The sequence below is a fragment of the Macaca nemestrina genome, chromosome 17 (genome assembly GCF_043159975.1).
Source record: "Macaca nemestrina isolate mMacNem1 chromosome 17, mMacNem.hap1, whole genome shotgun sequence".
NCBI classification, from domain to species: Eukaryota; Metazoa; Chordata; class Mammalia; order Primates; family Cercopithecidae; genus Macaca; species Macaca nemestrina.
In genome coordinates, this window is record NC_092141.1 from 7,518,330 (window position 1) to 7,545,417 (window position 27,088).

The window sequence follows — 27,088 nt, forward strand, 5'->3', positions numbered from 1 at the left end:
AGGAAGGGGAGTTCACACACAGGAGCTATGAATATGAGGGCAGAGCAAAGAAAGCTGGGAGCAGTCCGGGGCACTGGACTCCACAGGAGCCTAGCATCACGAGAAGGCCCAAGCTGCTGCAGGATGACAATGAGTGATGCAATTAATTTAGTGAACCAGCGGATTACAGTGGCTCGCGCCAGTAAACCCAGCACTTTGGGAGGCCGAGGTGGGTGGATCACCTGAGGTCAGGAGTTCAAGACCAGTCTGACCAACGAGGTGAAACCCCGTCTCTACTAAAAATATGAAAAATTAGTGGGGCGCCGTGGCAGGCACCTGTAGTCCCAGCTCCTCGGGAGGCTGAGACAGGAGAATTGCTTGAACCCAGGAGGTGGAGGTTGCAGTGAGCCAAGATCGCGCCACTGCACTCCAGCCTGGGTGACGGAGGGAGACTCCGTCTCAATAATTAATTAATTAATCAATCAATCAATCTAGTGAAGCATGAATTTTTTTTTTTTTTTTTTGAGACGGAGTCTGGCTCTGTCGCCCAGGCTGGAGTGCAGTGGCCAGATCTCGGCTCACTACAAGCTCTGCCTCCCGGGTTCCCGCCATTCTCCTGGCTCAGCCTCCCGAGTAGCTGGGACTACAGGCGCCCGCCACCTCGCCCGGCTAGTTTTTTGTATTTTTTAGTAGAGACGGGGTTTCACCGTGTTAGCCAGGATGGTCTCGATCTCCTGACCTCGTGATCCGCCCGTCTCGGCCTCCCAAAGTGCTGGGATTACAGGCTTGAGCCACTGCGCCCAGCCAGCATGAATTTACTGCTATCACTTTCCTCACTTCATACAGCCCTGGAGGAAGGGGCTATCATTCCCATCTTCCAGATGAGAAAACTGAGGAATCGGAGAGCTCGTCCAGGGGCACACAACCTCTAAGTGACAGAGCCAGGATTTGAACCTAGATCTGCCAGGCCCCCAAGACTCAACCAAGAAGAGAGAAAGAAACAGAGGCTAGGGCTCCAAGAGGAAGGAGCTGGCAGATCGCCTCTGAGGGCGGGGCTGTGGCTTCTCTGATCTCAGGCCCCCATCCTCCGCCCAGGCCCCACCCCTGCCCCTCCCAGCACTGCCTGGAAGTGTGGGGCGAGAGCTCCTCCTAGGACACCCCTTTCCCCTTGGGGAAAGAATTGTGCCCCCCAGGCCCTTCCCCGTGGAGGTCCCTCTTCTCCTTCCCCATCATCTCCACCTCCTGGGACAGAAAGTGCCTCCACCTGCATCCCCAGGCGTCCGGCCTCCAGGGCCCACTGGCCCCACAGCAGGCAAGCTGAGATGACGGTCAAGCTGGATTTCGAGGAGTGTCTCAAGGACTCACCCCGTTTCCGGTAAGTGTGAACTGGTCTGGGGGCTAAGGAGGGAAAAGTCTAACACCCCCAGCACACACACACCTTTCCCCAGGCCAGATCTCCTTCCAGGGAGCAGGCCTCCAAGAGGCAGGAGCGAGCCTGTGGGCCAAAGTGGTACCCCAGCTATCAAAGCAGGGTACTCCAATGCTCTCCGGCCCTGCATGCTCCTTCTGGCTTCTGCAGTTTCCCTCAGCCCTAGAGCTGGCATTCCCTCTGGCCTCTCAGTGGGACCCCTGCCCTTCCCCCAGCACCTGCTCTGGGGCGGTTAGCAACTTCCTGCCCTGGCCACATCCACCCTCCTTCTACCCTTCCTGCTCTGGCCTGGGCTGTGGTAGCTCCCAGTCTGCAGAGCGGGCAGAGCACAAGTGGGCGGGTGGGGGGCGAGCCTCTCAACTCTGCAGCTTTCTCCTCCATACCCACCGCCCTGCGGCTCCATCCCGCCTGATGAGGCAGACAGACCAGACCGACCCAAGCTCTGTTCCCATGACCCCCTCTTTCCCAGAGCCTCTATTGAAATGGTGGAAGCCGACGTGTCAGAATTGGAGACCCGTCTGGAAAAGGTGACCCTGACATGGAGAGGTGACCCTGGAGTGGATTAGGTTGAGAGGGGTAGGGCCAGGGAGAAAGCTGGAGACAGAGAATGCGTTCCAGGGATTATTGAATACTGTGTAGGGGAAATATTTTGGAGACTCCAGAGAAGCAAAAAAGGTGGTTCTGTACCCTCAAGAAGCTCAGGATCTTGGAAAACAAGACTTACTTCTGGGCCGGGCGTGGTAGCTCATGCCTGTAATCCCAGCACTTTGGGAGGCCAAGGCGAATGGATCGCCTGAGGTCAGGAGTTCAAGACCAGCCTGGCCAACATGGTGAAGCCCCATCTCTACTAAAAATGCAAAAATCAGCCAGGCGTGGTGGCGCCCATCTGTAGTTCCAGCTACTCAGGAGGCTGAGGCAGAGGAATCGCTTGAACCTGGGAGGCGGAGGTTGCAGTGAGCCAAGATCGCACCACTGCACTTCAGGCTAGGCGACAGAGCGAGACTCTGTCTTAAAAAAAAAAGACTTACTTTTGGACTTCCTTGTTCAGCTTTTGAGCTCCTCCTGCATTGTGCCAGGCCCTGGGCATTCAGGGAGGGCAAGATCATTTCTGCTCCCATGGAGCCCAAAGGCTGACTGGAAGACAAACCAGTGAAATATTTCAATTCAAGACAGTAAGGTGTCCCCTGAGCACTCTATCAAATAGCATGTTCACACAGATACACACACAAATGCTCTCTCATTCCCCTTACTTCGCTTTACTTTTCTCTGCAACATTTACCTCTGACACATTATGTATTTGCATGCTATGTGTTAGTTCGCTATTGCTGTGTACCAAATTGTCACAAATTTGGTGGGCAACATTGTTTTATGGACAACATGGTGAAACCTCATCTCTACAAATAATAATTTTATTTTTATTTATTTGAGACGGAGTCTTGCTCTGTTGCCCAGGCTGGAGTGCAGTGGTGCCATCTCAGCTCACTGGAACCTCCGCCTTCCAGGTTCAAGCGATTCTCCCACCTCAGCCTCCCAAGCAGCCGGGATTACAGGCATGCACCACCACACCCTGCTAATTTTTTTTTTTTTTTTTTAATTTTTAGTAGAGATGGGGTCTCACCATGTTGGCTAAGCTGGTCTTGAACTCCTGACCTCAAATGATCTACCTGTCTCAGCCTCCCAAAGTGCTGGGATTACAGGCGTGAGCCACCACACCCGGTCTACAAATAATGATATTAAACAACGGACTGGATGGGGTGGCCACAGCTGTAGTCCCAGATGCTTGAACTCCTGGGCTCAAGTGATCCTCCCTCCTCAACCTCCCCAGTAGCTGTGCTACAAGCACATGCCACCATGCCTGGCTTTTTTTAAATTTTATTTTTTTGTAGAGATGGTGTCTCCCTTTGTTACCTAGGCTGGTCTGGAACTCCTGGACTCAAGTAATCCTCCCACCTCAGCCTCCCAAAGTGCTAGAATTACACGTGTGAGCCACCACACCTGGCCTGAATTTTTTATTGTGAGTAAATCATCGACTCAGGAGACTAGTAAGGAGAGGTCTCATGTACTCATCACCCAGTTTCCCCAGTGGTGACATCTTTAGTACATTATTAAAACCAGGAAATTAATATTGTCACATTACAATTAACAATAAACTCTGCCAGGCGCGGTGGCTCATGCCTGTAATCCCAGCACTTTGGGAGGCTGAGGCAGGCGGATCACGAGGACAGGAGATCGAGACTATCCTGGCTAACGCCGCGAAATCCCGTCTCTACTATAAATACAAAAAATAATCCAGGTGTGGTAGTAGGCGCCTGTAGTCCCAGCTACTCGGGAGGCTGAAGTGGGAGAATGGCATGTACCTGGGAGGCGGAGCTTGCAGTGAGCTGAGATCGTACACTCCAACCCGGGCTACAGAGTGAGACTACGTCTCAAAAAACAAAAACAAACAAAAAAGCCCAGTAAACTCTAGCCAAGCGCAGTGGCTCACGCCTGTAATCCCAGCACTTTGGGAGGCTGAAGCAGGAGGATCACGAGGTCAGGAGTTCCAGACCAGCCTGACCAACATGGTGAAATCCCATCTCTACTAAAAATACAAAAATTAGCCGGGTGTGGTGGCACGCACTTGTAATCCCAGCAATTTAGGAGGCTGAGGCAGGAGAATTGCTTGAACCCAGGAGGTGGAGGTTGCCGTGAGCCGAGATCGCGCCACTGCACTCCAGCCTGGGCGATAGAGCGAGACTCTATCTCTAAATAAATAAATAAACTCTATAGATCCTACTTCGATTTTACATTTTGCATATGCTCTTTTTTTGCGTTTTTGTGTATAATTCTATGGCACTTTATCACGTGTATGGATTCCTTTAACCATCACCACATACAAATGGACACAAAGAATTCCTTTACAGTGATACCCGATACCCTTCCCACACTGCTTTAATCTGTAGCAACCACTGATTTGTTCTCCATCTCTCTACTTTTGTAATTTCCAGAATGTTCCATAAATAGAATCATACAGTATGTGACCCTTTGAGATTTGGCTTTTTTCCCCCACTCAGAATAATGCTCCTGCCGGGTGTGGTGGCTCATGCCTGTCATCCCAACTACTCAGGAGGTCAAGGTAGGAGGGTTGTTTGAGGCCAGAAGCTTGAGACCAGCCTGGGCAACATAGCAAGATCCTTGTCTCTAAAAAATGCTTTGTTTTGTTTTTAAATTAGCCAGGTGTGGTGGTGTGTGCCTGTAGTCTCAGCTACTCAGGAAGCTAAGGTTGGAGGATCCCTTGAACCCAGGAGTTCAAGGCTGCAGTGAGCTGTGATCCCACCACTGTACTCCAGCCTGGGCGACAGAGATCCCAACTCTAAAAATAATACAAAATTTTTAAAAGATTAATGCTCTTGAAGTTTATCCAAGTTGTTGCACGTATCAACAGTTCATTCCTTTTTATTGCTGAGTACTGTTCTATTGTACAGATGTCCCAGTTTGTCACTAGTCCAGTCTTATGAAACTTTCCTACTCATCTAAGGAGGAGGGGCTGAGACGGTAAGGAAAAAACTAGACAGAGTCCTCAGATTCACACAGTGATTTGCGAACATCCTTGTCCCTTGTCACAGACAACCCATGGTGATATATGGTAAGATTTGATCTTGGTCAGTCCAGGTACGGTGACTCACACCTGTAATCCCAGCACTTTGGGAGGCCAAGGCAGGTGGATCACCTGAAGTCAGGAGTTGGAGACCAGCCTGGTCAACATGGTGAAACCACATCTCTACTAAAAATACAAAAAATTAGCCGGGTGTGGTGGCAGGCGCCTGTAATCCCAGCTACTCGGGAGGCCGAGGCAGGAGAATTGCTTGAACCCAGGAGGCAGAGGTTGTGGTGAGCTGAGATCGTGCCACTGCACTCCAGCTTGGGCAACAAGAGTGAAACTCCGTCTCAAAAATAGAAAAATAAAAAGAGATGGGGTTCACTATGTTGGTCAGGCTGATGTCCAACTCCTGACCTCAGGTAATCCACCCACCTCAACCTTCCAAAGTGTTGGGATTACAGGTCTGAGCCACCTCACCTGGACTATCAAGTCTCTTTATCAGTCAAAGGGACCAGACAGGATGGGCCCCAGGAGTACCCCAGCATTTCCTCTTGGTCCTGACCTGTGGTCTGGATGACGGATTAATATTTATGAGGGAACGTGCAGTGAGCACAGAATGGGACAACTCCTAGCAGTAAATACTATAGATTTTATTTATTTATTTATTTATTTATTTAGAGACAGAGTCTTGCTCTGTCACCCAGGCTGGAGTGCAGTGGTGCCATCTCGGCTCACTGCAGCCTTGACCTCCCAGATTCAGGCAGTCCTCCTGCCTCAGCTCCCCAGGTAACTGGGATGACAGGCACGTGGTGCCATCTCGGTTCACTACAGCCTCAGCTTCCTGGGTTCAAGCAGTTCTCCTGCCTTAGCCTCCCAAGTAGCTGGGATTACAGGCACGTGGGATTACAGGCACATGCCACCAGGGCTGGCTAATTTTTGTATTTTTAGTAGAGATGGGGTTTCACCATGTTCCCCAGGCTGGTCTTGAATTCCTGAGCTCAAGCGACTGGCCTGCCGTGGCCCCACAAAGGGCTGGGATTACAAGTGTGAGCCACCATGCCCGGCCAATACTGTAGAATTTAATAGCAACCACTTAGAGCATCCAGACCATGCAGGAGGCTGGAATCTCCAGGGAGCTCTGGATCTAAGCAGGTAGGCAGGGCAGGAAGAGATGTGTGCGAGGGGACAGGGAAAGATGTTTTGGAGGTAAGGCTGACAGATGTGTTGGCGACAGGCTGAGAGGAATGGGCAGGAATTTGGTTTCAGGCCCAAGGCAGTGGGAGCAGAGGCAGCGATGAGAACACAGCAGGTGTGTGTTAGATACAGGGAGAGCTGGATGAGCCTGGAGGACGGTGAGGCCAGACAGGAATGGGGGAGCGCCACTCTGGGCAAGGGAAGAGGAATTGGGGCAGGTGTGGGGGCGTCACCTGGTGTGGGGATGACTGCACAGCTCCCTGTTACTCTCCTTCTTTCCCAGCTCCTGAAACTGGGCACTGGTCTCCTGGAAAGTGGACGCCATTACCTTGCTGCCAGCCGTGCCTTCATTGTCGGCATTTGTGACCTGGCCCACCTGGGTCCACCAGAACCCATGATGGCGGTATACGGAGGGTCTGCATCTGGGTGGGAAGGGGTCTGGGGTGAGGAGGTGATGCCGTGGAAGAGGAGGGCTGGCCTGGGGTCTGCAGGTTCCAGGCTAGAGCGGGGCTGGGCTGTCATCCTAGATAGCCATAGCAGGCTGGGTCTCGAGTCGGGAGGGCGCTGCCACCCCACGCCTGGTACTCTTTCTATGCCTCTGCTTGCCTAGGAGTGTCTGGAAAAATTCACCGTGAGCCTGAACCACAAGCTGGACAGCCATGCGGTAAGTAGGGGAAGGTAGGGATTGCGGGGGTGGTGGCCAGGTCGCCTGTGGTCCTGGCCCCAACCTACCAACTTCTCCTTCCCTCAGGAGCTTCTAGATGCCACCCAACACACACTGCAGCAGCAGATCCAGACCCTGGTCAAAGAGTGAGATGGGGCCGGGCGCAGTGGCTCACGCCTGTAATCCCAACACTTTGGGAGGATTGCTTGAGCCCAGGAGTTCGACACCAACCTAGCCAACATGGTGACACTCTGTCTCCACAATAAATACAAAAATTAGGCTGGGCGCGGTGGCTCCACCCCAGTGGTGGAGTTGTGAGATTGGGGGTTTCTGGTGTCCTGACTTCCATCCCAGGGATCTCCTTGGGTTTCCCACATGCAGAGACTAACTGAAAGGACATGAGGGCTTTACCCTGGGAATGCTCTGCTGGGGCAGGTGGGTGTTAGCTGCGATTCTGTGTCATCTTCCCATCCTCAGAGGTCTTCGGGGTTTCCGAGAGGCTCGCCGGGATTTCTGGCGGGGGGCTGAGAGCCTGGAGGCTGCCCTGACCCACAACGCGGAGGTTCCCAGGCGCCGGGCCCAGGAGGCAGAAGAGGCAGGAGCTGCTTTGAGGACGGCGCGAGCTGGCTACCGGGGACGGGCACTGGATTATGCCCTGCAGGTGCCTGCCCCAACCTGTCTTCCTGGGGTACCAGAGCCTCAGGTGTCACCTTGAGGCTGGGGGGTCCCCACTGTGCAGTGGGAAGGGGTGCTGTGTTTTCAAGACTAACCTGGGGTCTTTTTATGTCCTCAGATCAATGTGATTGAGGACAAGAGGAAGTTTGACATCATGGAGTTTGTGAGTTGTGGCGGGGGTGAGGGCAGGGTGGAGAGGAGCCTGCTGCCAGCACAAGGGAAAGGGGAGAGGGGTTCTTCCTCAGCCCACCCACTGCCCACCTTGTCCCCCAGGTGCTGCGTTTGGTGGAAGCCCAGGCTACCCATTTCCAGCAGGGCCACGAGGAGCTGAGCCGGCTGTCCCAGTATCGAAAGGAGCTGGGCGCCCAGGTGGGGCCCCCAGGGCACAGCAGGTGGTGGAGGGAGCTTAGGGACTCCTAACTGGGGGGCCTTGGGCATCTGAGATGCCCTTCCTGTGCCCAGTTGCACCAGCTGGTCTTGAATTCCGCACGAGAGAAGAGGGACATGGAGCAGAGACACGTGCTGCTGAAACAGAAGGTGAGGGGGCCAGGTGCGGTGGCCCACGACCGTCATCCCAACATGTTGGGAGGCTGAGGTGGGAGGATCGCTTGAGGCCTGGAGTTCAAGATTAGCCTAGGCATCATAGTGAAACTCCATCTCTACAGAAAAATTTAAAATTAGCTGGTGTGGTGGCATGCACCTGTAGTCCTAGCTACTCAGGAGGCTGAGGCGGGAGGATCACTTGAGCCCAAGAGTTCAAGACTGCAGTAGCTATGATCACACGACTGCACTTAAGCCTGGGTGAAAGAACAAGACCCTGTCTCTAAAAATAAATTTTAAAAAATATTTCAACAAGCAAAAAGTGAGGGCTAGGGCTGTGGGCAGGAGGCAGATGCCTATGGCCTTGGTCTCTGCCCATCTCAGTTGCCCTTCGATCCTCTTGTGCCTCCAGGAGCTGGGTGGGGAGGAGCCAGAACCAAGCTTAAGAGAGGGGCCCGGTGGCCTGGTGATGGAAGGACATCTCTTCAAACGGGCCAGCAACGCATTTAAGACCTGGAGCAGGTGAGGAGAGGACACCCCAATCAGCCTACCCCACCCAATTATGTATTTTTGAGTGGTAATAGCACGCTAAGCACTGCAAGGAAAAAACAGACGAACCCCCCTGCCTTAGTAGAGTTTACATTCCATCAGCAAAGGCAGACGATAAACCTAGTCAGTAAATCACGGGCTATGTTAGAAAGTGATAGTGCTATAGGAGAAAGATAATAAAGCAAGGAATGTGGGGAGCTGGGTAGGGGTTGCAGTTCTAAATAGCTGGGCAGTGTGGGCTTCATGAGAAGGTAACTTTTGAACAAAGACTTGAAGGATATCTGGGGGAAGAAAGTTCTAGACAGAAGGAAGAGCCAGTGCCAAGGCCCTGAGACAGCTGGGGAGTTGGAAGAGCAGGGTGGTGGCCCTGGGTCTGGACAGAGTGAGGGAGGAGGATGTGTAGGAGATGAAACTGGAGCTAATGGGGGCACGAGTCATTATAGGGCCATGTAGATTTTTGTAGGGATTTGGGGTCTACTCTGAGGGCAATTGGGAGCCGCTATAGGGTTTGGAACAGGATGGCAGCATGCTGTGACTTGACTCCTTCCCCTTCGAGGGCCACTGCTAGCCCATATGGGATCTCTGTGCAAATAAGAGAATGGAGCCGCTTCCCCAAGATACTTTTTTTTTTTTTCTGTTTTTTGAGATGGGGTGTCGCTCTGTTGCCCAGGCTGGAGTGCAGTGGTGCAGTCTTGGCTCACTGCAACCTCCGCCCCCTGAGTTCAAGTGATCCTCCCTCCTCAGCATCCTAAATAGCTGGGACCACAGGTGTGCGCCACCATGCCTGGCTAATTTTTGTATTTTTGATAGAGACAGGGTTTCAGCATGTTGCCCAGCTGGTCACAAACTCCTGACATCAAGCAATGCGCCCGCCTTGGCCTCCCAAATTGCTGGGATTACAGGCGTGAGCCACTGTACCTGGCCCCCAAGATTCTTTCTTTTCTCTTTTCTTTTTGACAGAGCCTCGCTCTGTTGCCCAGCCTGGAGTGCAGTGGTGCGATCTCAGCTCACTGCAACCTACGCTTCCTGGGTTCAAGCAATTCTCCTGCCTCAGCCTCCCAAGTAGGTGGGATTACAGGCGCCTGCCACCATGCCCGGCTAATTTTTGTATTTTTAGTAGAGACGGAGTTCCACCATATTGGTCAGGGTGGTCTCAAACTCCTGACCTTGGGTGATCCACCGCCCTCATCGGCCTCCCAAAGTGCTAGGACTACAGGTGTGAGCCCAGCCTAAATAGTATTTTTTAAATTGTAGCAATAGACATTTTATTAGAAAAATAATTTTACTGCCATCTGCTGGAAAGTTGTCTTCATAACTATATGAAATCTAGATTGTCCAAGATATGACTAAATAGCATCCTTTAGATGTTCTAGGCTGCACAACTGTCCACCCTTCTCTGGAATGTCTCGTGGAACAGTCAGCCTAGGTGTCTCTCCTCTCAGTAAGATCCTCATGGGCAAAGAGCACAGCCTCTTTTCCGTCCCTCATCCTAAAGCTGCCCATATCTATAATGATTTCCTTCTCTTACAGACGCTGGTTCACCATTCAGAGCAACCAACTGGTTTACCAGAAGAAGTACAAGGTGAGTGGGCCTGGGTCCTGGATGCCTGGGCCCCAGGGAGACTCAGCCCTTGCCTACAGCTGGACATCTGCCCCCTTATCACCTTATCCTGCCAGGACCCTGTGACTGTGGTGGTGGATGACCTTCGTCTTTGCACAGTGAAACTCTGTCCTGACTCAGAAAGGCGGTTCTGCTTTGAAGTGGTGTCCACCAGCAAGTGAGTGCAATCCCCAGGGGTGATACTCTAATATATCTAAACAGTTGCCAATCTGAAAGGCAGGGCCCACGACAATGGAGGCCCCCCCATGCAGCTCCAGACCTTAATTTAATCCTTTGGTGGCTGTACTGGGGGGCCATTGTGGAGGAGGGTACAGGGTGATGGGGGATATTCAGGAGACTATTACCAACTGGTACAGAAGTCTTTCAATGCAACTGGAACTGGTTGAACACTGGCTGAATCCTGCTCATCCTGCCACTTTGCTTCCCAGGCCTCAGACCCCTCTGCCATCTCCCTCACCCTCCTACCTAGGTCCTGCCTCCTCCAGGCTGACTCAGAGCGCCTCCTGCAGCTGTGGGTCAGTGCTGTGCAGAGCAGCATCGCTTCTGCCTTCAGTCAGGCTCGCCTTGATGACAGCCCCCGGGGTCCAGGCCAGGTAAATTAACCTGGGGGTGCGAAGCCAGGCTGCCCATGGAGATGGGGCACCCCTTACCCTAGGCCACCCTTTCTTCTCTTCTCTTCTCCAGGGCTCGGGACACCTGGCCATAGGCTCTGCTGCCACCTTGGGCTGCGGTGGAATGGCCAGGGGAAGGGAGCCTGGGGGAGCTGGGCACGTGGTGGCACAGGTCCAGAGTGTGGATGGCAATGCCCAGTGCTGCGACTGCCGGGAGCCAGCCCCGGAGTGGGCCAGCATCAACCTTGGTGTCACCCTCTGCATTCAGTGTTCCGGCATCCACAGGTTACTCCATGAGGCCCAGGCGGGAGCCCCACTCCTTCGGGCCGCAGTGCGGCTCCAATAGAGAGCTCATCACACTGGCCCCTCTTCCTTCCCTGTCCTGGCTTCCTCTCTTAGCTTCTGGCTTTGTCACTGGGTACCAGGCCTGGGCCCAAGCCTGTGGGGTGCCAGTTGGACCCAGGTGGGCCTGGCCCCTCTGTGTCCTAGTCTGGCCAGAATTGGGGGATACCCAGAATTTGTTGGCTTGGTTGGAAGAAGTGTGGGGTCAAGGCTGCTGAGGGTGGGGGAGCCAATGAAGACTAGGCAGAGAAACAGTCATGAGGCCTTAGCAAGTGTCTAAGGCCCTTGCCCCCGCCTCAGTGTGGTAGAAGAGAGGTGACATGGGAGAGGTTGTCCAGGCCAAAGTGTCACTAGAGAAGGGAGGTGGCTGAAGCCTTGAAATGAAACCTAAGGAAGAAGGAATCAGTGACGAGGCAGGGTCCTGCCAGGGCCAGGTCAAGGCTACATGGCCGCAGCTGCCCTGCTTCCTGGGCCAGCACCTCCGCATGGGCCCCTATGCCAGCCTTGCCTCCCAGTGTCTTCAGGAGCAGCAGCAGCTGCCCAGGCCACTGCCCCGCACAGGGCCTGACCCTCCCCTCTGGCCCTCCAGGAGCCTTGGTGTTCACTTCTCCAAAGTCCGGTCTCTGACCCTTGACTCATGGGAGCCAGAACTAGTGAAGGTAACTTGGGGTATTGTGAAGATTGGGGGCAAGAACTTGGGGCAGGGCAAGGACATGGGGGTGCAGGGGCGTGACCCCTGAAGAATCACTCACCCCCACCTTACCTGTCTCTGCCTCTGCCTGGGCCTCCGGAAGCTCATGTGTGAGCTGGGAAATGTCGTCATCAACCAGATCTATGAGGCCCGCGTGGAGGCCATGGCAGTGAAGAAACCAGGGCCCAGCTGCTCCCGGTAATCTTGGGGTTTAGCCTCCCAGGGGAATGGGGGATACCTGGAGCAAGAGGAGGGAAGACTGCGTGCTTCTCCCCTCCCACAGGCAGGAGAAGGAGGCCTGGATTCATGCTAAATATGTGGAGAAGAAGTTCCTGACCAAGCTGCCTGAGATTCGAGGGCGAAGAGGTGGCCGGGGGCCCCCAAGGGGCCAGCCTCCTGTGCCCCCAAAGCCTTCCAACAGGCCCCGGCCAGGGAGCTTGAGAACCAAGCCAGGTATAGGGTTGGTTGGGCGTTCATTGAGCACCTGCTGTGTACTTGGCACCGTGCTGGGTCCCGCAGGGAGGCACAGTGTGTGAAGCCCAGGCCCTCCCCTGGAGAATGTCGGAGGGACCGGACTGCCGTCTTCAGGGATTACAGTGGAGTGTGACATGAAGAATGGGAAGGAATGTGGGGCTGGGTGTGGGCAAGTAGGGTAAGGGGTGCCAGCAGCATGAGAAAAGGGGGGGTGGGTTAGGCTGGAGCGGCAGGGGTTGAGAGCTGAGGCCGAGTGTCAGGCAGTCAGCTCACCTGTGTCATCCCAGCAGTTGGGGTGGTTGGACTGGATGAGGTGGTGATGCCGTCTCTCCCCAACACCCTAGGGACTCGTACACATGCATACTCACACTTACACATAGCCACGCCTGCACACTCTATTCCCTCCACAGTCCCAAGCTCCCCACCATTTAGAAGAGACATGTCCCGTTACAGCATCCGGGCACTGTGCTGAGGGTTTTCTTCCCAGACTCAGAGCCGCTTCCCCCTAAAAGAACCAAATCCCCCGAACAGAGCCCCCCTCTGAGGACCTGGGAAGCCTGCACCCCGGGGCCTTGCTGTTTCGAGCGTCTGGGCATCCTCCATCTCTTCCCACCATGGCCGATGCCCTTGCCCACGGAGCTGATGTCAACTGGGTCAATGGGGGCCAAGAGAATGCCACGCCGCTGATCCAGGCCACAGCTGCTGTGAGAGCCCTGCCGACCTCCCCACCCCACCCTAGGGCTCTGACACGTACTCCTGACTCTAGGCCCTGCCCTTACCTCCTCTTCCCACCACCTGTTCCCTAGGGCCTCCACCCATAGAGAGACACCAGCAACAGAGACTGGCTGCTAAGAGTGTGTGATTTGGAGGCAGAGAACCTGAGTTTGAACCCAGGCTCTCACTCCTTACAGGAGACTTTTAACAATCTCAGTCTCATCTGTAAAATAGTAACATGCCTCATAAGCTTGTACTACAGATTTATATGTGAATACATGCAAAGAGCTAGAGTCAAGCCTGAGTTAGCTATAACCCCTTCTACACTCCTGATTAACACACCCCACCCTCCCATTCTCTGAACTGGCGCCATCCTAAGACATCTTGAAATCCACCACTAGGGATGCCACCCTCAACCCCCCCTCTCGATTTCTCCATGCAGAATTCTCTTCTGGCCTGTGAGTTTCTCCTCCAGAACGGGGCGAATGTGAACCAAGCAGACAGTACGGGCCGGGGCCCGCTGCACCATGCAACCATTCTTGGCCACACAGGGTAGGGATGACAGCCATGGGGAGGAAGGCTGGGAGGAGTTGGGTGGCCGGCTGACCCTGGCTCTTCTCTCCAGGCTCGCCTGCCTGTTCCTGAAACGGGGGGCTGATCTGGGGGCTCGAGACTCTGAAGGCAGGGACCCTCTGACCATCGCCATGGAAACAGCCAACGCTGACATCGTCACCCTGTGAGAATGCCTGAAGGGGAGGGGCTGCCTGGCGCTGGAGCCCCACCGCCCCCCGCCCACTTTCGGGCGGGCGGGCTGATGCAGAAACAGGAGCCTGCCCGGTGGGGCCTGGGGAAGGGCTGGGCCAGCGCCTGGGCCAGGCTCAAGAAAGGCTGCGCCAAGTGTGCATTGGGGCGTGGAGTAGAAGGCAGGCGGGAGGGCGGGCAGGGTGCGAGGACGCTTGGCCCACCCTGAGAGGCGTCATTCGCCCATCAACATTGCCGTCAGGCATCTTTTTAGCACTAGACATGACCCCGGGTGGGCAGATGAACGAACGCAACCCAGCTCAAAGAATGGGAAGTTGGCGGGGGAGGTGAGGATAGTGGTTTTTTTTTTTTTTTTTTGAGACGACTTTTTTTTTTGAGACGGAGTCTCACTCTGTCGCCCACTTTAGAGTGCAGTGTTGCGATCTCGGCTCACTGCAACCTCCGCCTCCCGGGTTCAAGCGATTCTCCTGCCTCAGCCTCCCGAGTAGCTGGGACTACAGGCGCCCACCACCACACCCAGCTAATTTTTTGTATTTTTAGTAGAGACAGGGTTTCACCATGTTGGCCAGGACGGTCTCGATCTCCTGACTTCGTGATCCACCTGCCTCGGCCTCCCAAAGTGTTGGGATTACAGGCGTGAGCCACCCCGCCGGGCCAAGGATAGTGTCGTTCATGTCTTAATTCCCTTCCCTTCAGGCTACGACTGGCAAAGATGAGGGAAGCTGAAGCGGCCCAGGGGCAGGCAGGTAAAGAATACACCCACCCCATCCCCCAGGCCCAACACCTGAACTCTGGGCTTCTGGTCCACGGTGACCTCTCTCCCTAGTGCCCAACTGCATTCATTCCGTTATTTAACAAACGCGTATTGGGCGCAAGAGACGTGCCAGGCCCTGGCAAGGCATGGGCGCTGGCGCGGTGCTCGCGGCGCGCACGTTCCCATCCAGGCTCGGAGCGCGAGGTCCCCAGGCGGGCCCCAAACGCGGGACCCTGCCCTTCTGCACTGGGGCCCAGCCGCCTCCCGGCCTTTCCTCCCTCCCCTAGGAGATGAGACGTATCTTGACATCTTCCGCGACTTCTCCCTCATGGCGTCAGACGACCCGGAGAAGCTGAGCCGGCGCAGTCACGACCTCCACACGCTGTGACCCCAGGCCCTAAGGGTCTGCGCCTCCCTCCCCTCCCCGTCACCGGGCCCTCTGCCATTAAAGCTTCCGTGCTTCGCTCTTCCCTTCTGGTTCACTTCTTGGGCGCCACCTTTGGACCCGTAGGGTGTTGGGCGCTGAGGCTCCCGGGGTGCGGGGAGCGGCTGGGGGTTTGCGACCTCGAGTCCAGCAAGGGGCGACTCCAGGGAGCGAGGCGGCAGCTTCGGCCGCGACCCGAGCGCCGGGCGTTGCGGGGCGGGGGCTCTTGGGCTTGGGCGACGTGGCCAGCCCAGTCCTGCCGAGAGGTGGGGCCGGCCCTGGGGCTCTCTGGCCCCGCCGCCGCCGCGGAGAGAGCGCGCCCGGGCCACCCCGGCTGGAAGGCATCCCCGGAATGCGGCGGCTCAGCACCCGCCCCCTCGGGAATTCCCCGGGGGAGCCGCTGGGAGGGACGCTGCTCCCGGGCCGGGCCGGCCGGGCCTCGGGCTCTGAGCGGTGGGGTTAGAGGCTCCAGCCCCGCCGAGTTGCAGACGTGAGGTCGAGCACACCTGTAGGGGCGGCGGGGAGGTCGCGGCCACATCCGGGGCGACGTGCCTGAGTCACCCCGTCCCGCCAGCGTCTGCCAGTCCAGCCAGTCCGCCCAGTCTCTTGCGTCCGAGACTCGCCTCCAGCCTCCCGCCTCCGCCAGAGCAGCGCGAGCCTCGCGGGGGCGGGGGCGGGGGCGGGGGCGGGGCGCCAAGGGGCGGGGCTGTCTCTTAAAGGGCCCCGGGCCGCTGCCCTTAGGCCACTTCCTGGGGGCGGAGAGGGCCTCAGCGGCTGCGGCGACACCCAGGGAAGGCGGCGCGGCCGGGTCCCGAGACTCCTGGCTGTTTCCATCAGAGCCCTCGGACACTCCCAGCCCGGGCTGAGCACACGCATCGTCGCTCCCCGGCGGATATAAGGGGGCTCCGCCATCAGCTCCCGTCAGTTCCCTATCCATCTCCTGGGACCCGCGCCGGCAGCCAGGCCAGGCCTCTGAGTGGCCCCAGAGCCCTGGGGAACTCGTCCACGGCGGCAGCGATCTGCCCGGGGTCTCGGAAACCAGCTCTTCGGAGTCGGCCCTGTGCTCGCCACCGTCATCTGCTGGTTGGATTCCGGAAACCCACTGTCTGAAGATCACAGAGGGGTGTCGCTGACCACCTCAAATCGGATACGTCCAAACCTCAAGCTCCTTTCCCCTCTCTGGCTGCCCTCTGCTCTTTCAATCTCTTCTCTCAACCCTTTGGGGATTTCTGTGTCCTGAGACGAGCTCCCCATCCACCACCAAAGTAGCTGGGGTGAGCCCCAAACCTTACTGCGTGTGCTCCACCTGTGCCTCCAACCCAGCGAATCTGACAGCTTCGACCCAATTCTGCACACACCCAGGAAGTTGTGCCTTTTCTTTTCTTTCGGTGTCTCCTGTGCTTCCCAAAATTTCTCCTCCTCCTGTGCCCTCTTCGCCCCCCTCCTTTGGGGGCCCCGTGACCCTGAATGTGGGGGGCACGCTATATTCCACCACTTTGGAGACCCTGACCCGCTTCCCAGACTCCATGCTGGGGGCCATGTTTAGGGCCGGCACCCCCATGCCTCCTAACCTCAATCCGCAAGGAGGCGGCCACTACTTCATCGACCGGGATGGCAAGGCCTTCCGGCACATCCTCAATTTCCTGAGGCTGGGCCGCCTGGACCTCCCCCGCGGGTACGGAGAGACAGCGCTGCTCAGGGCAGAGGCTGACTTCTACCAGATCCGGCCCCTCCTGGACGCGCTGCGGGAACTGGAGGCCTCTCGGGGGACCCCCGCACCCACAGCTGCCCTGCTCCACGCAGATGTCGATGCCAGCCCCCGCCTGGTGCACTTCTCTGCTCGCCGGGGACCCCATCACTATGAGCTGAGCTCCGCCCAGGTGGACACCTTCCGAGCCAACCTCTTCTGCACCGACCCGGAGTGTCTAGGTGCTTTGCGGGCCCGATTTGGTGTGGCCAGTGGGGACAGGGCAGAGGGGAGTCCACATTTTCATCTGGAGTGGGCCCCCCGCCCCGTGGAACTCCCCGAGGTGGAGTATGGGAGACTGGGGCTGCAGCCGCTGTGGACTGGGGGGCCAGGAGCGCGGCGGGAGGTGGTGGGCACGCCGAGCTTCCTGGAGGAGGTGCTGCGGGTGGCTCTCGAGCACGGCTTCCGCCTAGACTCTGTCTTCCCCGACCCCGAAGACCTGCTCAACTCCCGGTCTCTGCGCTTTGTCCGGCACTGAGGACTCTTCTCAGTTTGATTGTGGGGAGGAGAGAGAATGGGGTACTGGCACCTCTGAAGCCGCTTTCCAGCTCTGCTTCAGGAGCTATGAGAGTCGGGGTCCTCCTGCGCCTGACTGGAGCTCAGATGTGGGCAGGAATTCCCAAACCTGGCCCAGCAAGGACTCACAAACGATCCAGAAGGTCTCGACCTGTGCTGACCCCGGGAGGGTAGGGAAGGTTCTCTTGGCTTGTTCTCACCTAAGGCTGGGGACTTCCAGTCTCTCCTTGATCTGGATCTCAGTGTTTAAGGGCCTGGAAAAGGGGGGAACATCTCTTTACCCAGACCAGACCTGGCAAAACCCTGGAAGGATATTGAGGTCTGGGGAAAAGGGAGGACTTTGCATTTCCCCAGTGCGATCTCTCGGACCATGGCTTTTCCTCCTGAAGCTGGGTGGCCTGGCCTGGCCTGACCAATGAGAGGCCAGAGCACTCTGGAACATGGGAAGAGGAATTCTTTGCTGTGTTCCAAGCCACCTACTGAGGGAGGTGGAAAGGCCACAACCCACCCTAGGTTGATGCACGGGAGCTAGGAGAGTCCCCACGGCAATGGGGCTGGAGCATCCCTCATCTGGAAGAATCCTCTATTGATGGCAGGGCTGGCCAGGGGGAAGAGGGCAGTATTTGTTGGGTCCTGGCCTTCCCTCATGTATGCGTGCATATCAGCCCGTGTGTCTGACTGATGTATAGGTCCATGGCATCCTGGTTCCTATCTGTGTTGCTGCCTACAGTGTCTGTGATGTCTGCATGTCCAGGCCTGTTTGGGGTTGCCTAGTCAACTCTTCTGGCACAGGGTGTGTCTGTGGTATACCTGTGAGGTGGCTGACAATTAGTAGTTTAATCACAGGGTGTGTGTGTGTGTTTATGTGCACGCATGTATATGCATCACCACGTAGCCAGGAGGGGCCTGTTGGGGTTTGAGTCACTGGGATCTTCCCGGTGAGAGGTAAGAGAAGTCACTGGGCTTAGCTGGGCCTCTGAGGCCTGTATGGAACTCTTGGTTGCTGAGGCAACCATGGGCCTGTTGCTAGGAGATAGCTGGGGAAGGCCCAAGGCTGCCCAGGGCAGAGAGAGGAGATGAAGAGTTTGGGACAGTGGGGGAGGAGATGGGAAAGGATGGGATTTCTGGGTCCCAGAGCGGGTGGGATACTCATGCACAGCTTCTTCACTGGGGGGGGGCACGCATTATTTCTCACTGGTCATGATTTACGAGAGAAAAATAAAACTGCTTTTGGAACCACAAACTTGTGAAGGCTGTTGAGGGCCAGGTTGGGGGTGCTGTCCCCTCACAACAGAAGCCCTGTTTTCTCTGCCCATCGCCTGCTGGAGATGTCTTCTGGACCCCAGTTCCTTGAGCCCCAGCTTTACCCTAGCTGAGGATGGGCAGTGCCATTGTTCTGGAACACTCTAGAACCTCCAGGCAAGGGCTGGAGCCAGGGCTGCAGAGCATTCCTCGGCCCAGCTGGGGCAGCCCCGCCCCATCCCCCAGTGGTCCTCATGTGGAGGCTGGCACTAGGCGGGGTTTTCCTGGCAGCTGCCCAGGCTTGTGTCTTCTGCCGCCTCCCAGCCCACGACTTGTCAGGCCGCCTGGCTCGGCTCTGCAGCCGGATGGAGGCCGGGCAGAAGGAATGTGGGGCCTCCCCGGACTTCTCGGCCTTTGCCTTAGGTAGGATCAGACATCCAGGGATGGGTCCGGCAAGCACTCACCCCCATACCCCCAGAGGGTGGCATGTGACCTCCCAGCTGTGCCCTCCATCTGTGGCCCTTTCTGGACATGCTGGCCTCTCTCTCTGAGAGAGCTCCATATCCGGGAAAGTCAGGAGAGACTCCAGAACCTGAGTTGGTGAGGGAGTTGCTGGTCCTTGCCCATCTCCACAGATGAGGTGTCCATGAACAAAGTCACAGAGAAGACTCACAGAGTCCTGAGGGTCATGGGTGAGGTCAAGGGGAAAGAGTGACCTAGGGGCTTGGGAGGACACCAAGGAGAGGGGTGGGTGACAGGGGCTGGGGTGGGAGGGGAAGGGTGGAGGGGCAGAGACAGGAGGGCTGATCAGGGAGGGGGCTGGGTGAAGGGAGGGGGCACTGGCCCCATCGAGGCCCAGGGCAACGGAGCTGCTCTCTGCCTCCCCAGAGATCAAAGAGGCTCTCTCCTCACTCCCTTCATATTGGAGTTGGCTTCGAAAGATCAAGCTCCCCGAGTACACCAGGGAAGGTACCGACGCGGGATGGGCCTCAAGGGGAGCCTAGCGTCTCAGCCAAAGGGATGTGTGGTGAGCAGCTCATCCACGCACACCCTCACCCCTTCCTTGTCTTTCATTTCAGCTCTCTGTCCCCCTGCCTGCCGTGAGTAGGAAAGGAAAGGGGTAGTAAGGACCTGGGGCCTGCAGGGTGTCAGAGGAGGGCCTGGCAGCTGCAGGAAGAAGCTGGGTACCAGGCAGGGTGGAGGCCCGGCCTCCCCTCCCCAGCGTTGCCTCTGCTGTCTCCTGCAGGGGGCAGCACCACGCTGTACAACTGCTCCACCTGCAAGGGGATGGAGGTGTCCTGCTGGCCCCGAAAGCGCTGCTTCCCAGGTCCTCACGCCCACCCTGGCCCCGCCCCACCTTGCCCAGATCCCTGAGCCCTTGGGCTCCCCCGTCGGTGAGTGTGCGTTCCACAATCATTCACTGCCTCCTGGGTTCCCTGCAGGAAGTCAGGATCTTTGGGAAGCCAAGATTCTGCTCCTCTCCGTCTTTGGAGCTGTCCTGCTTCTGGGTGTTCTGAGTCTCCTGGTGGAGTGAGTTTTGGGATAAGGACAGGAATCCTACCCTACCCAGTGCCTTCCACCGCCCACCCTCCCTCCCTCTGTCCCTCCCAGGCCCCTCCCATAGGCTTCCCATTCTCCGTCTTCCCTCAGGTCCCACCACCTCCAAGCAAAAAGTGGCTTGTGAAGACGCTGAAAGCCTCCCAGCCTCCAGCTCTAAGGAGTATGCACTCACAACTTCTACATCCCTTGGAGGAGAACCAGCCAGCCCCTTAGTCCCAGCTCCAAAAACAGTCTCCGGACCCTAAAACCCAGACATCCCTGCTTCTGGTTGGTGAGATAATGAAAAACAAGAAAATCCCCAAAAACCCAGACCCCCCACAATCCCAGTGTCAGACGGCTTCCCAGGAACCCAGGCACCCACAGCTGGAAAGTTCCTCCCCTCCAGCCCTCAACCAATCACACAGCTGTCAACAATGCCAGGAAAATATCTACAGAAGGAAAGAATCCCCTACGCCACTCCCACCACACCCACACCCCCTTCTGCCTGTTCCGGGAAAGCGGGGGCATCTGCCCCAGAAGCTATTCCAGGCCCTCCTGTGACTGATTAGGAATCCGGGAATGCGTGTTCTGGAAAACTCACCCCGCTAGAGTGAGATCACGTCGGTGGGTTCGCGGGCATGCCCTCCCTCCATCGTGTTAACAGTTTCAAACCCTGACCTCCCTCAGAGGCCTCCGTCCTGCCGCCTAACTAAACTTGCTGTTCGTGGCCTCTGCCTTTGCCTAGCCTCTGTCTGCAACTGGGGAGGGCAGGGGAAGGATGGGAGGCTCTCAGAGTAGCACAGTGGTTCTCAGATGGGGGTGATTTTGCACCCCGGTAGACATTTTGCAACATCTGGAGTCGTTTTGTTTTAACTGGGGAGATGAACTACTGGTCTCTGGTGGGTAGAGACTAGAGATGCTGCTAACCATCCCGCAATGCATAGGAAAGTCCCCACAGCAAAGAATTATCCCGTCCAAAATGTCAGTGTTTACCAGGAAAGGGAGACAGGAAAAAAAAAAAAAAAAAAGAAGAAGAAGAAGAAGAAGAAAGAAAGGAAAGAAAGAAAAGAAAGACACAAAATGTCAGAGCATGGTTGAGAAACCCTGGTGTTTGGTCCCTTTCCTATCAGGAGTTTTTGGTTTGGGAGTGGGACATGGGGCATGGAACATGAGAAGAGAGGTCTGTTGCCAACCACAAGGCACAGTCTGAGTGCCTAGGCCTGGCAGGGATCCCAGCCCAGGGGTTTTCAAACTGGATACCTCGAGGCTCCAGGGTAAGCGTTCTCAGCTAGCTGTGTATCAGAGCCACCTGGGCAGCCTTAAAACTTGCTGTGCTTTGGCCCCATCTCCAGAGATTCTGGAATAAATGGTCCTATATGGGGCCTTGGTTAGTGTAACCCACAGCCAGGGTTAGAATCATTGTTCCGGGGTGCCCAGAAAGGCCCTGACGATAGGAAGAAGAACTCCTACCCCTTCCACAGTAGTACCTCTCCCTCTCTCTTTTTTTTTTTTTTTTTGAGACGGAATTTCGCTCTTGTTGCCCAGGCTGGAATGCAATAGCACGATCTTGGCTCACTGCCACCTCCACCTCCCAGGTTCAAACGATTCTCCTGCCTCAGCCTCACAAGTAGCTGGGATTACAGGTGCCTGCCACCACGCCCGGCTAATTTTTGTATTTTTAGTAGAGACAGGGTTTCACCATGTTGGCCAGGCTGGTGGCAAACTCCTGACCTCAGGTGATCCACCCACCTCGGCCTCCTAAAGTGCTGGGATTAAGGTGTGAGCCGCTGCACCTGGCCGTACCTCTCCCTTTTTTCCAATATTTTTTTTTCACAAATTATTATTATTATTATTATCATTATTTTGAGACAGAGTCTCACTCCGTTGCTCAGGCTGGAGTGCAGTGGTTCGATCTCAGCTCACTGCAACCTCTGCCTCCTGGGTTCAATCGATTCTCCTGCCTCAGCCTCCTGGGATTACAGGCATGCACCACCACGCCCGGCTAACTTTTGTATTTTAGTAGAGATGTGGTTTCGCCATGTTGGCCAGGCTGGTCTCAAACTCCTGACCTCAGGTGATCCTCCTGCCTCGGCCTCCCAAAGTGCTGGGATTACAGGCATGAACCTGGGTAATTTTTTTAGTATTTTTAATGGAGACGGGGTTTTACCGTGTTGGCCAGGCTGGTCAGGAACTCCTGACCTCGAGTGATCCGCCTGCCTTGGCCTCCCAAAGTGCTGGGATTACAGGCATGAGCCACCATGCGTGGTCAGTCCTGCCCAGTTTTCAAGGATCTCTATCCTGTCTGTCCCATCCTTCCATAGCCCCAGCCCACCCAGAACCCTCTCACAGTGGACCCCAGTCTCCCAGAGGCGCCACCAGACTGCCTGCTCCCGTGGAATGCACTTTACCCTCAGCGGCCACGCTGGCCTCCCTGAAAACTTCCACACTGCTCACAACCCCCAGCCCTGCATCAAATGATGATCAAGAATTTGGGCTTTGGAGTTGGGCTACCTGGTTTCAATCAAATCCTGGCTTTGTCTCTTACTGGATCATGGGCAAGTTATTTAACCTCTCTGTGCCTGTTTTCTCATATTTTATCTATATATTTATTTTTTGAGTTGGAGTCTCACTCTGTCGCCCAGTCTGGAGTGCAGTGGCGCGATCTCCACTCACTGCAACCTCTGCCTCCCGGGTTCAAGCGATTCTCCTGCCTCAGCCTCCAGAGTAGCTGGGACTACAGTCCCCCTGGGCTAATTTTTTATGTTTTTAGTAGAGACGGGGTTTTACTATGTTAGCTGGCATGGTCTCGAACTCCTGACCTCAGGTGATCCGCCTGCCTCAGCCTCCCAAAGTGCTGGGATTACAGGTGTGAGCCACCGCACCTGGCCGCCTCATCTTTTAAATGCAGTAAATGTATTTTATTGACTCTATATAACGTTTTAAATCTGTTTACATTTGAACATCTCTGAAGTCAGAATGCATCTTAAACTGAAGGTATGCCATGGCTTAATGGATAGTATTTTTTTCTTAGTATATAAAATAATGGTATATCAGAGGGCACGGTGGCTCACAACTGTAAAACCAGCACTTTGGGAGGCCAAGGCAGGTGGATTACTTGAGGTCAGGAATTCAAGACCAGCTGAAAAACATGATAAACCTCCATCTCTCCTAAAAATACAAAAATTAGCCAGGCGTGGTAGCAGGTGCCTGTAATCCCAGCTACTCAGGAGGCTGAGGCAGAGGAATCGCTTGAACCTGAGAGGCAGAGGTTGCAGTGAGCTGAGATTATGCCACCGTACTCCAGCCTGGGCAATAGAGCGAGATTCCGTCTCAAAAATAAATAAATAAATAAATAAATTTAAATATTAAAAAATTAAATTAAATAATGGTATATATTACAATTGATGATATATTACAATTCATGATAAATTCAATGAAATTCAGTAGTAGTTACTTTATGGGATTGCTGTGAAGTCTAAATAAGCTAATATAAAATGCTTGGGGCCAGGCACAGTGGCTCACACCTGTAATCCCGGCATGTTGGGAAGCCAAGGCAGGAGGATCGCTTGAGCCCAGGGGTTTGAGACCAGCCTAGGCAACATAGTGAGACGCCATCTCTACAAAAGAAATTAAAAATTAGTGGGGTGTGTTGGCTGGGCACGGTGGCTCATGCCTGTAATCCGAGCACTTTGGGAGGCCAAGGTGGGTAGATCATGAAGTCAGGAGTTCAAGACCAGCCTGACCAACATGGTGAAACCCTGTCTCTACTAACAATACAAAAATTAACTGGGCATGGTGGCACATGCCTATAATCCCAGCTACTTGGGAGGCTGAGGCAGGAGAATTGCTTGAACCTGGGAGGCGGAGGTTGCAGTGAGCAGAGATGGCGCCACTGCACTCCAGCCTAGGGGATAGAGCAAGACTCCGTCTCAAAAAAAACAAACAAAAAAATATAGCTGGGCGTGATGGCACATGCCTGTGGTCCCAGCTATTCAGGAGGCTGAGGTGGGAAGATCGCTTGAGCCTAGGAAGTCGAAGCTGAAGTGAGCTGAGATCACACCACTGCACTCCAGGTTAGGACAGAGTGAGACCCTGTCTTAAAAAAAGAAAGAAAGGGCCGGGCGCGGTGGCTCAAGCCTGTAATCCCAGCACTTTGGGAGGCCGAGACGGGCGGATCACGAGGTCAGGAGATCGAGACCAGCCTGGCTAACACAATGAAACCCCGTCTCCACTAAAAATACAAAAAAATTAGCCGGGCGTGGTGGCGGCGCCTGTAGTCCCAGCTACTCGGGAGGCTGAGGCAGGAGAATGGCGGGAACCTGGGAGGCGGAGCTTGCAGTGAGCCGAGATCGCGCCACTGCACTCCAGCCTGGGCGACAGAGCGAGACTCCGCCTCAAAAAAAAAAAAAAAAGAAAGAAAGAAAGAAAGAAACACAAACTCCAACAATCTCTTGTGCCACATGCTTATGAAGAGCTTACTAGGGGAATGTATATCACAAGGGTTCAGAGAAGGGACTGGGGTTGTCAGGGACACAACCTGGAGGCTGCCATGTGCTAAACACTGTGGAAACAAAGATAAACCATTAGGTGGCCAGGCACAGTGGCTCATGCCTGTAATCCCAGACTTTGGGAGGCCAGGGCAGTTGGATCACCTGAGGTCAGGAGTTCGAGATCAGCCTGGCCAACATGGTGAAACCACGTATCTACTAAAAATACAAAAATTAGCCGGGTGTTGGCCGGGCGCGGTGGCTCAAGCCTGTAATCCCAGCACTTTGGGAGGCCGAGACGGGCGGATCACGAGGTCAGGAGATCGAGACCATCCTGGTTAACACGGTGAAACCCCGTCTCTACTAAAAAATACAAAAAACTAGCCGGCCGAGGTGGCGGACGCCTGTAGTCCCAGCTACTCGGGAGGTGGAGGCAGGAGAATGGCGTGAACCCGGGAGGCGGAGCTTGCAGTGAGCTGAGATCCGGCCACTGCACTCCAGCCTGGGTGACAGCGCGAGACTCCGTCTCAAAAAAAAAAAAAAAAAAAAAAAAAAATTAGCCGGGTGTGGTGGCAGGTACCTGTAATCCCAGCTACTCGGGAGGCTGAGGCAGGAGAATCTATTGAACCCAGGAGGAGGGGGTTACAGTGAGCCAAGATTGCGCCACTGCACTCTAGCCTGGGTGATGGAGCGAGACTCGGTCTCGAAAACAAACAAACAAAAAACCTGTTAGCTGGGGGTTTAATAGGGCAGGGCATGGTTCGGAGGGAAGATGGATTGGTAAAGAAACAGCACCACCTTGATGTGACACAGCTGAGGGACATCTAGAGAAGGGATACCCCCAGGGGCTCAGAGAAGGATTCTCAGAAGAGGTTGTGCCTGAGCCAAAGGAGAAAGACACCCCAGGTATAAGGACAAGCCTGGGCAATGAGAGATGAAAAAGCAGGAGGTGTTTGGGCAGCTACAGGTGATTCAGTGTGCCCGTGGGGGATGCGTTGGGTGGGCAGTGCTGAGAGAGAAAGCCACAGGGACGTGTGGGGGCCAGATTCCAGGAAGTATTATACAGGTAGGTCACTTGCTAACCGATGAGAAGCAGGCATGTGGGCATGGCAGGAAGAGAAGGAAGAGAATGGCCAGGATACAGTTGGCACTGCCATGAAGCTCCATAGAGTTCTCAGAGGGGTGACGGGCTCAGGGAGGAAGGTGAGCTTGAACATACAGAATCTGAGATGCCCGGGCAGGGGCATTCAAGTGGAGATTCCAGGTAGGGCTACCTTTGAACAGCTCTGGCCTGAGGAGCAGATAGAACAAGTGGGAGCTACTGATGGAGAGCCCTGAATGTCAGGGTAAATAGAGGCCAGGCCAGGCGCGGTGGCTTACCTCCGTAATCCCAGCACTTTGGGAGGCCGAGGCGGGCGGATCACCAGGTCAAGAGATCAAGACCATCCTGGCTACCACAGTGAAACCCTGTCTCTACTAAAAATACAAAAAATTAGCCAGGCATGGTGGCGCAGGCATGTCTTTAAATAAGAGATAACAGCTAATGCTGAATGAGTGACAGTATACGTGGGGCACAGTCTCAAGCATTTTGTTTATTTATTTATTTATTTTATTATTATTATTTTTTGAGACAGAGTCTCGCTTTGTCGCCCAGGCTGGAGTGCAGTGGCGCGATCTTGGCTCACTGCAAGCTCCACCTCCTGGGTTCACGCCATTCTCCTGCCTCAGCCTCCGGAGTAGCTGGGACTACAGGTGCCCGCCACCACGCCCGGCTAATTTTTTTTGTATTTTTAGTGGAGACAGGGTTTCACCAAGTTAGCCAGGATGGTCTCGATCTCCTGACCTTGTGATCCGCCTGCCTCGGCCTCCCAAAGTGTTGGGATTACAGGCGTAAGCCACTGCGCCCAGCCTATTTATTTATTTATCGAGACAGGGCCTCACTCTGTAGTCCAGGCTGGAGTGTACTGGTGCAGTCACAGCTCACTGCAGCCTTAGCCTCCCTGGCTCAAGCAATCCTCCTACCTCAGCCTCCCAAGTAGCTGGTCTATAGGCACATGTCACCACACCCGGCTATTTTGAAATTTTTGGTAGAGACTATCTCACTATGTTGCTCATTCTGGTCTTGAACTCCTGAGCTCAGGTGATCCGCCCACCTTGGCCTTCCAAAGTGTTGGGATTACAGGCAAGAGCCACAGCACCGGGCCTGTGTTTCTTTCTGTGCACATAAAGCCAGTCTACTGGAGTATGGTCTGCAGGGCTGGTTTTTCTGAACACCTCCCAAACAAGGGAGGCTGCTGTGGGTGCAGAAACGTTTTTAAATGGCCCCCAAATCCTCTCTGACCTGCCTTCCATGGAGAGGCAGGTTCTACGGATCCTTCCCTTGAATCTGGGGTCTGTGTCTGGCTGACCAATAGAATGTGGGAGAAGTGACACTATGCCACTTTCTGGGCCCACCCCTTAAGGAACTGGCAGCTTCCGCTGTCTCTTGGGGTACTCAGTCTGGAACCTAGTCACCATGTCTGAGGAGGCCCAGGTTTCAGGAAGGGTCCCTATG

At 55.1% G+C, this 27,088-nt stretch overlaps 3 protein-coding genes across 11 annotated transcripts; all 3 read left to right on the forward strand.

Moving 5' to 3' along the window:
* Positions 1-1,082: 1,082 nt before the first annotated feature.
* On the forward strand, positions 1,083-15,049 carry LOC105473417 (ArfGAP with coiled-coil, ankyrin repeat and PH domains 1). 2 transcript variants are annotated; one of them, XM_011727233.2, is made up of 22 exons: positions 1,083-1,354; positions 1,878-1,935; positions 6,466-6,585; positions 6,793-6,846; positions 6,934-6,992; positions 7,324-7,507; positions 7,640-7,684; positions 7,795-7,890; positions 7,984-8,058; positions 8,474-8,583; positions 10,141-10,192; positions 10,288-10,388; positions 10,701-10,824; positions 10,916-11,127; positions 11,774-11,843; positions 11,979-12,073; positions 12,159-12,328; positions 12,881-13,053; positions 13,506-13,615; positions 13,689-13,799; positions 14,522-14,571; positions 14,867-15,049. In XM_011727233.2, the coding sequence occupies exons 1-22, from the start codon at positions 1,302-1,304 to the stop codon at positions 14,965-14,967; spliced, it is 2,223 nt and encodes a 740-aa protein (XP_011725535.1). In that variant the 5' UTR covers positions 1,083-1,301; the 3' UTR covers positions 14,968-15,049. The 2 variants fall into 2 exon arrangements, with proteins under 2 accessions (XP_011725535.1, XP_070938381.1); XM_071082280.1 differs by lacking the exon at positions 1,878-1,935.
* A 687-nt stretch (positions 15,050-15,736) lies between these two features.
* LOC105473438 (potassium channel tetramerization domain containing 11) lies at positions 15,737-17,228 on the forward strand. The gene has a single exon (XM_011727264.3). It carries the CDS (start codon positions 16,530-16,532, stop codon positions 17,226-17,228), a length of 699 nt encoding a protein of 232 aa, XP_011725566.1. The 5' UTR covers positions 15,737-16,529.
* Positions 17,229-18,667: 1,439 nt separating this feature from the next.
* Positions 18,668-20,781, forward strand: LOC105473425 (transmembrane protein 95). 8 transcript variants are annotated; one of them, XM_071082286.1, is made up of 7 exons: positions 18,668-18,931; positions 19,144-19,200; positions 19,397-19,477; positions 19,588-19,608; positions 19,755-19,835; positions 19,959-20,038; positions 20,159-20,781. In XM_071082286.1, the coding sequence occupies exons 1-7, from the start codon at positions 18,763-18,765 to the stop codon at positions 20,279-20,281; spliced, it is 612 nt and encodes a 203-aa protein (XP_070938387.1). In that variant the 5' UTR covers positions 18,668-18,762; the 3' UTR covers positions 20,282-20,781. The 8 variants fall into 8 exon arrangements, with proteins under 8 accessions (XP_070938387.1, XP_070938382.1, XP_011725541.2 ...); XM_071082281.1 differs by having other exon boundaries at positions 18,740-18,931; positions 19,731-19,835; positions 19,951-20,038; XM_011727239.3 differs by having other exon boundaries at positions 18,740-18,931; positions 19,951-20,038.
* The last annotated feature ends 6,307 nt before the right edge of the window (positions 20,782-27,088 follow it).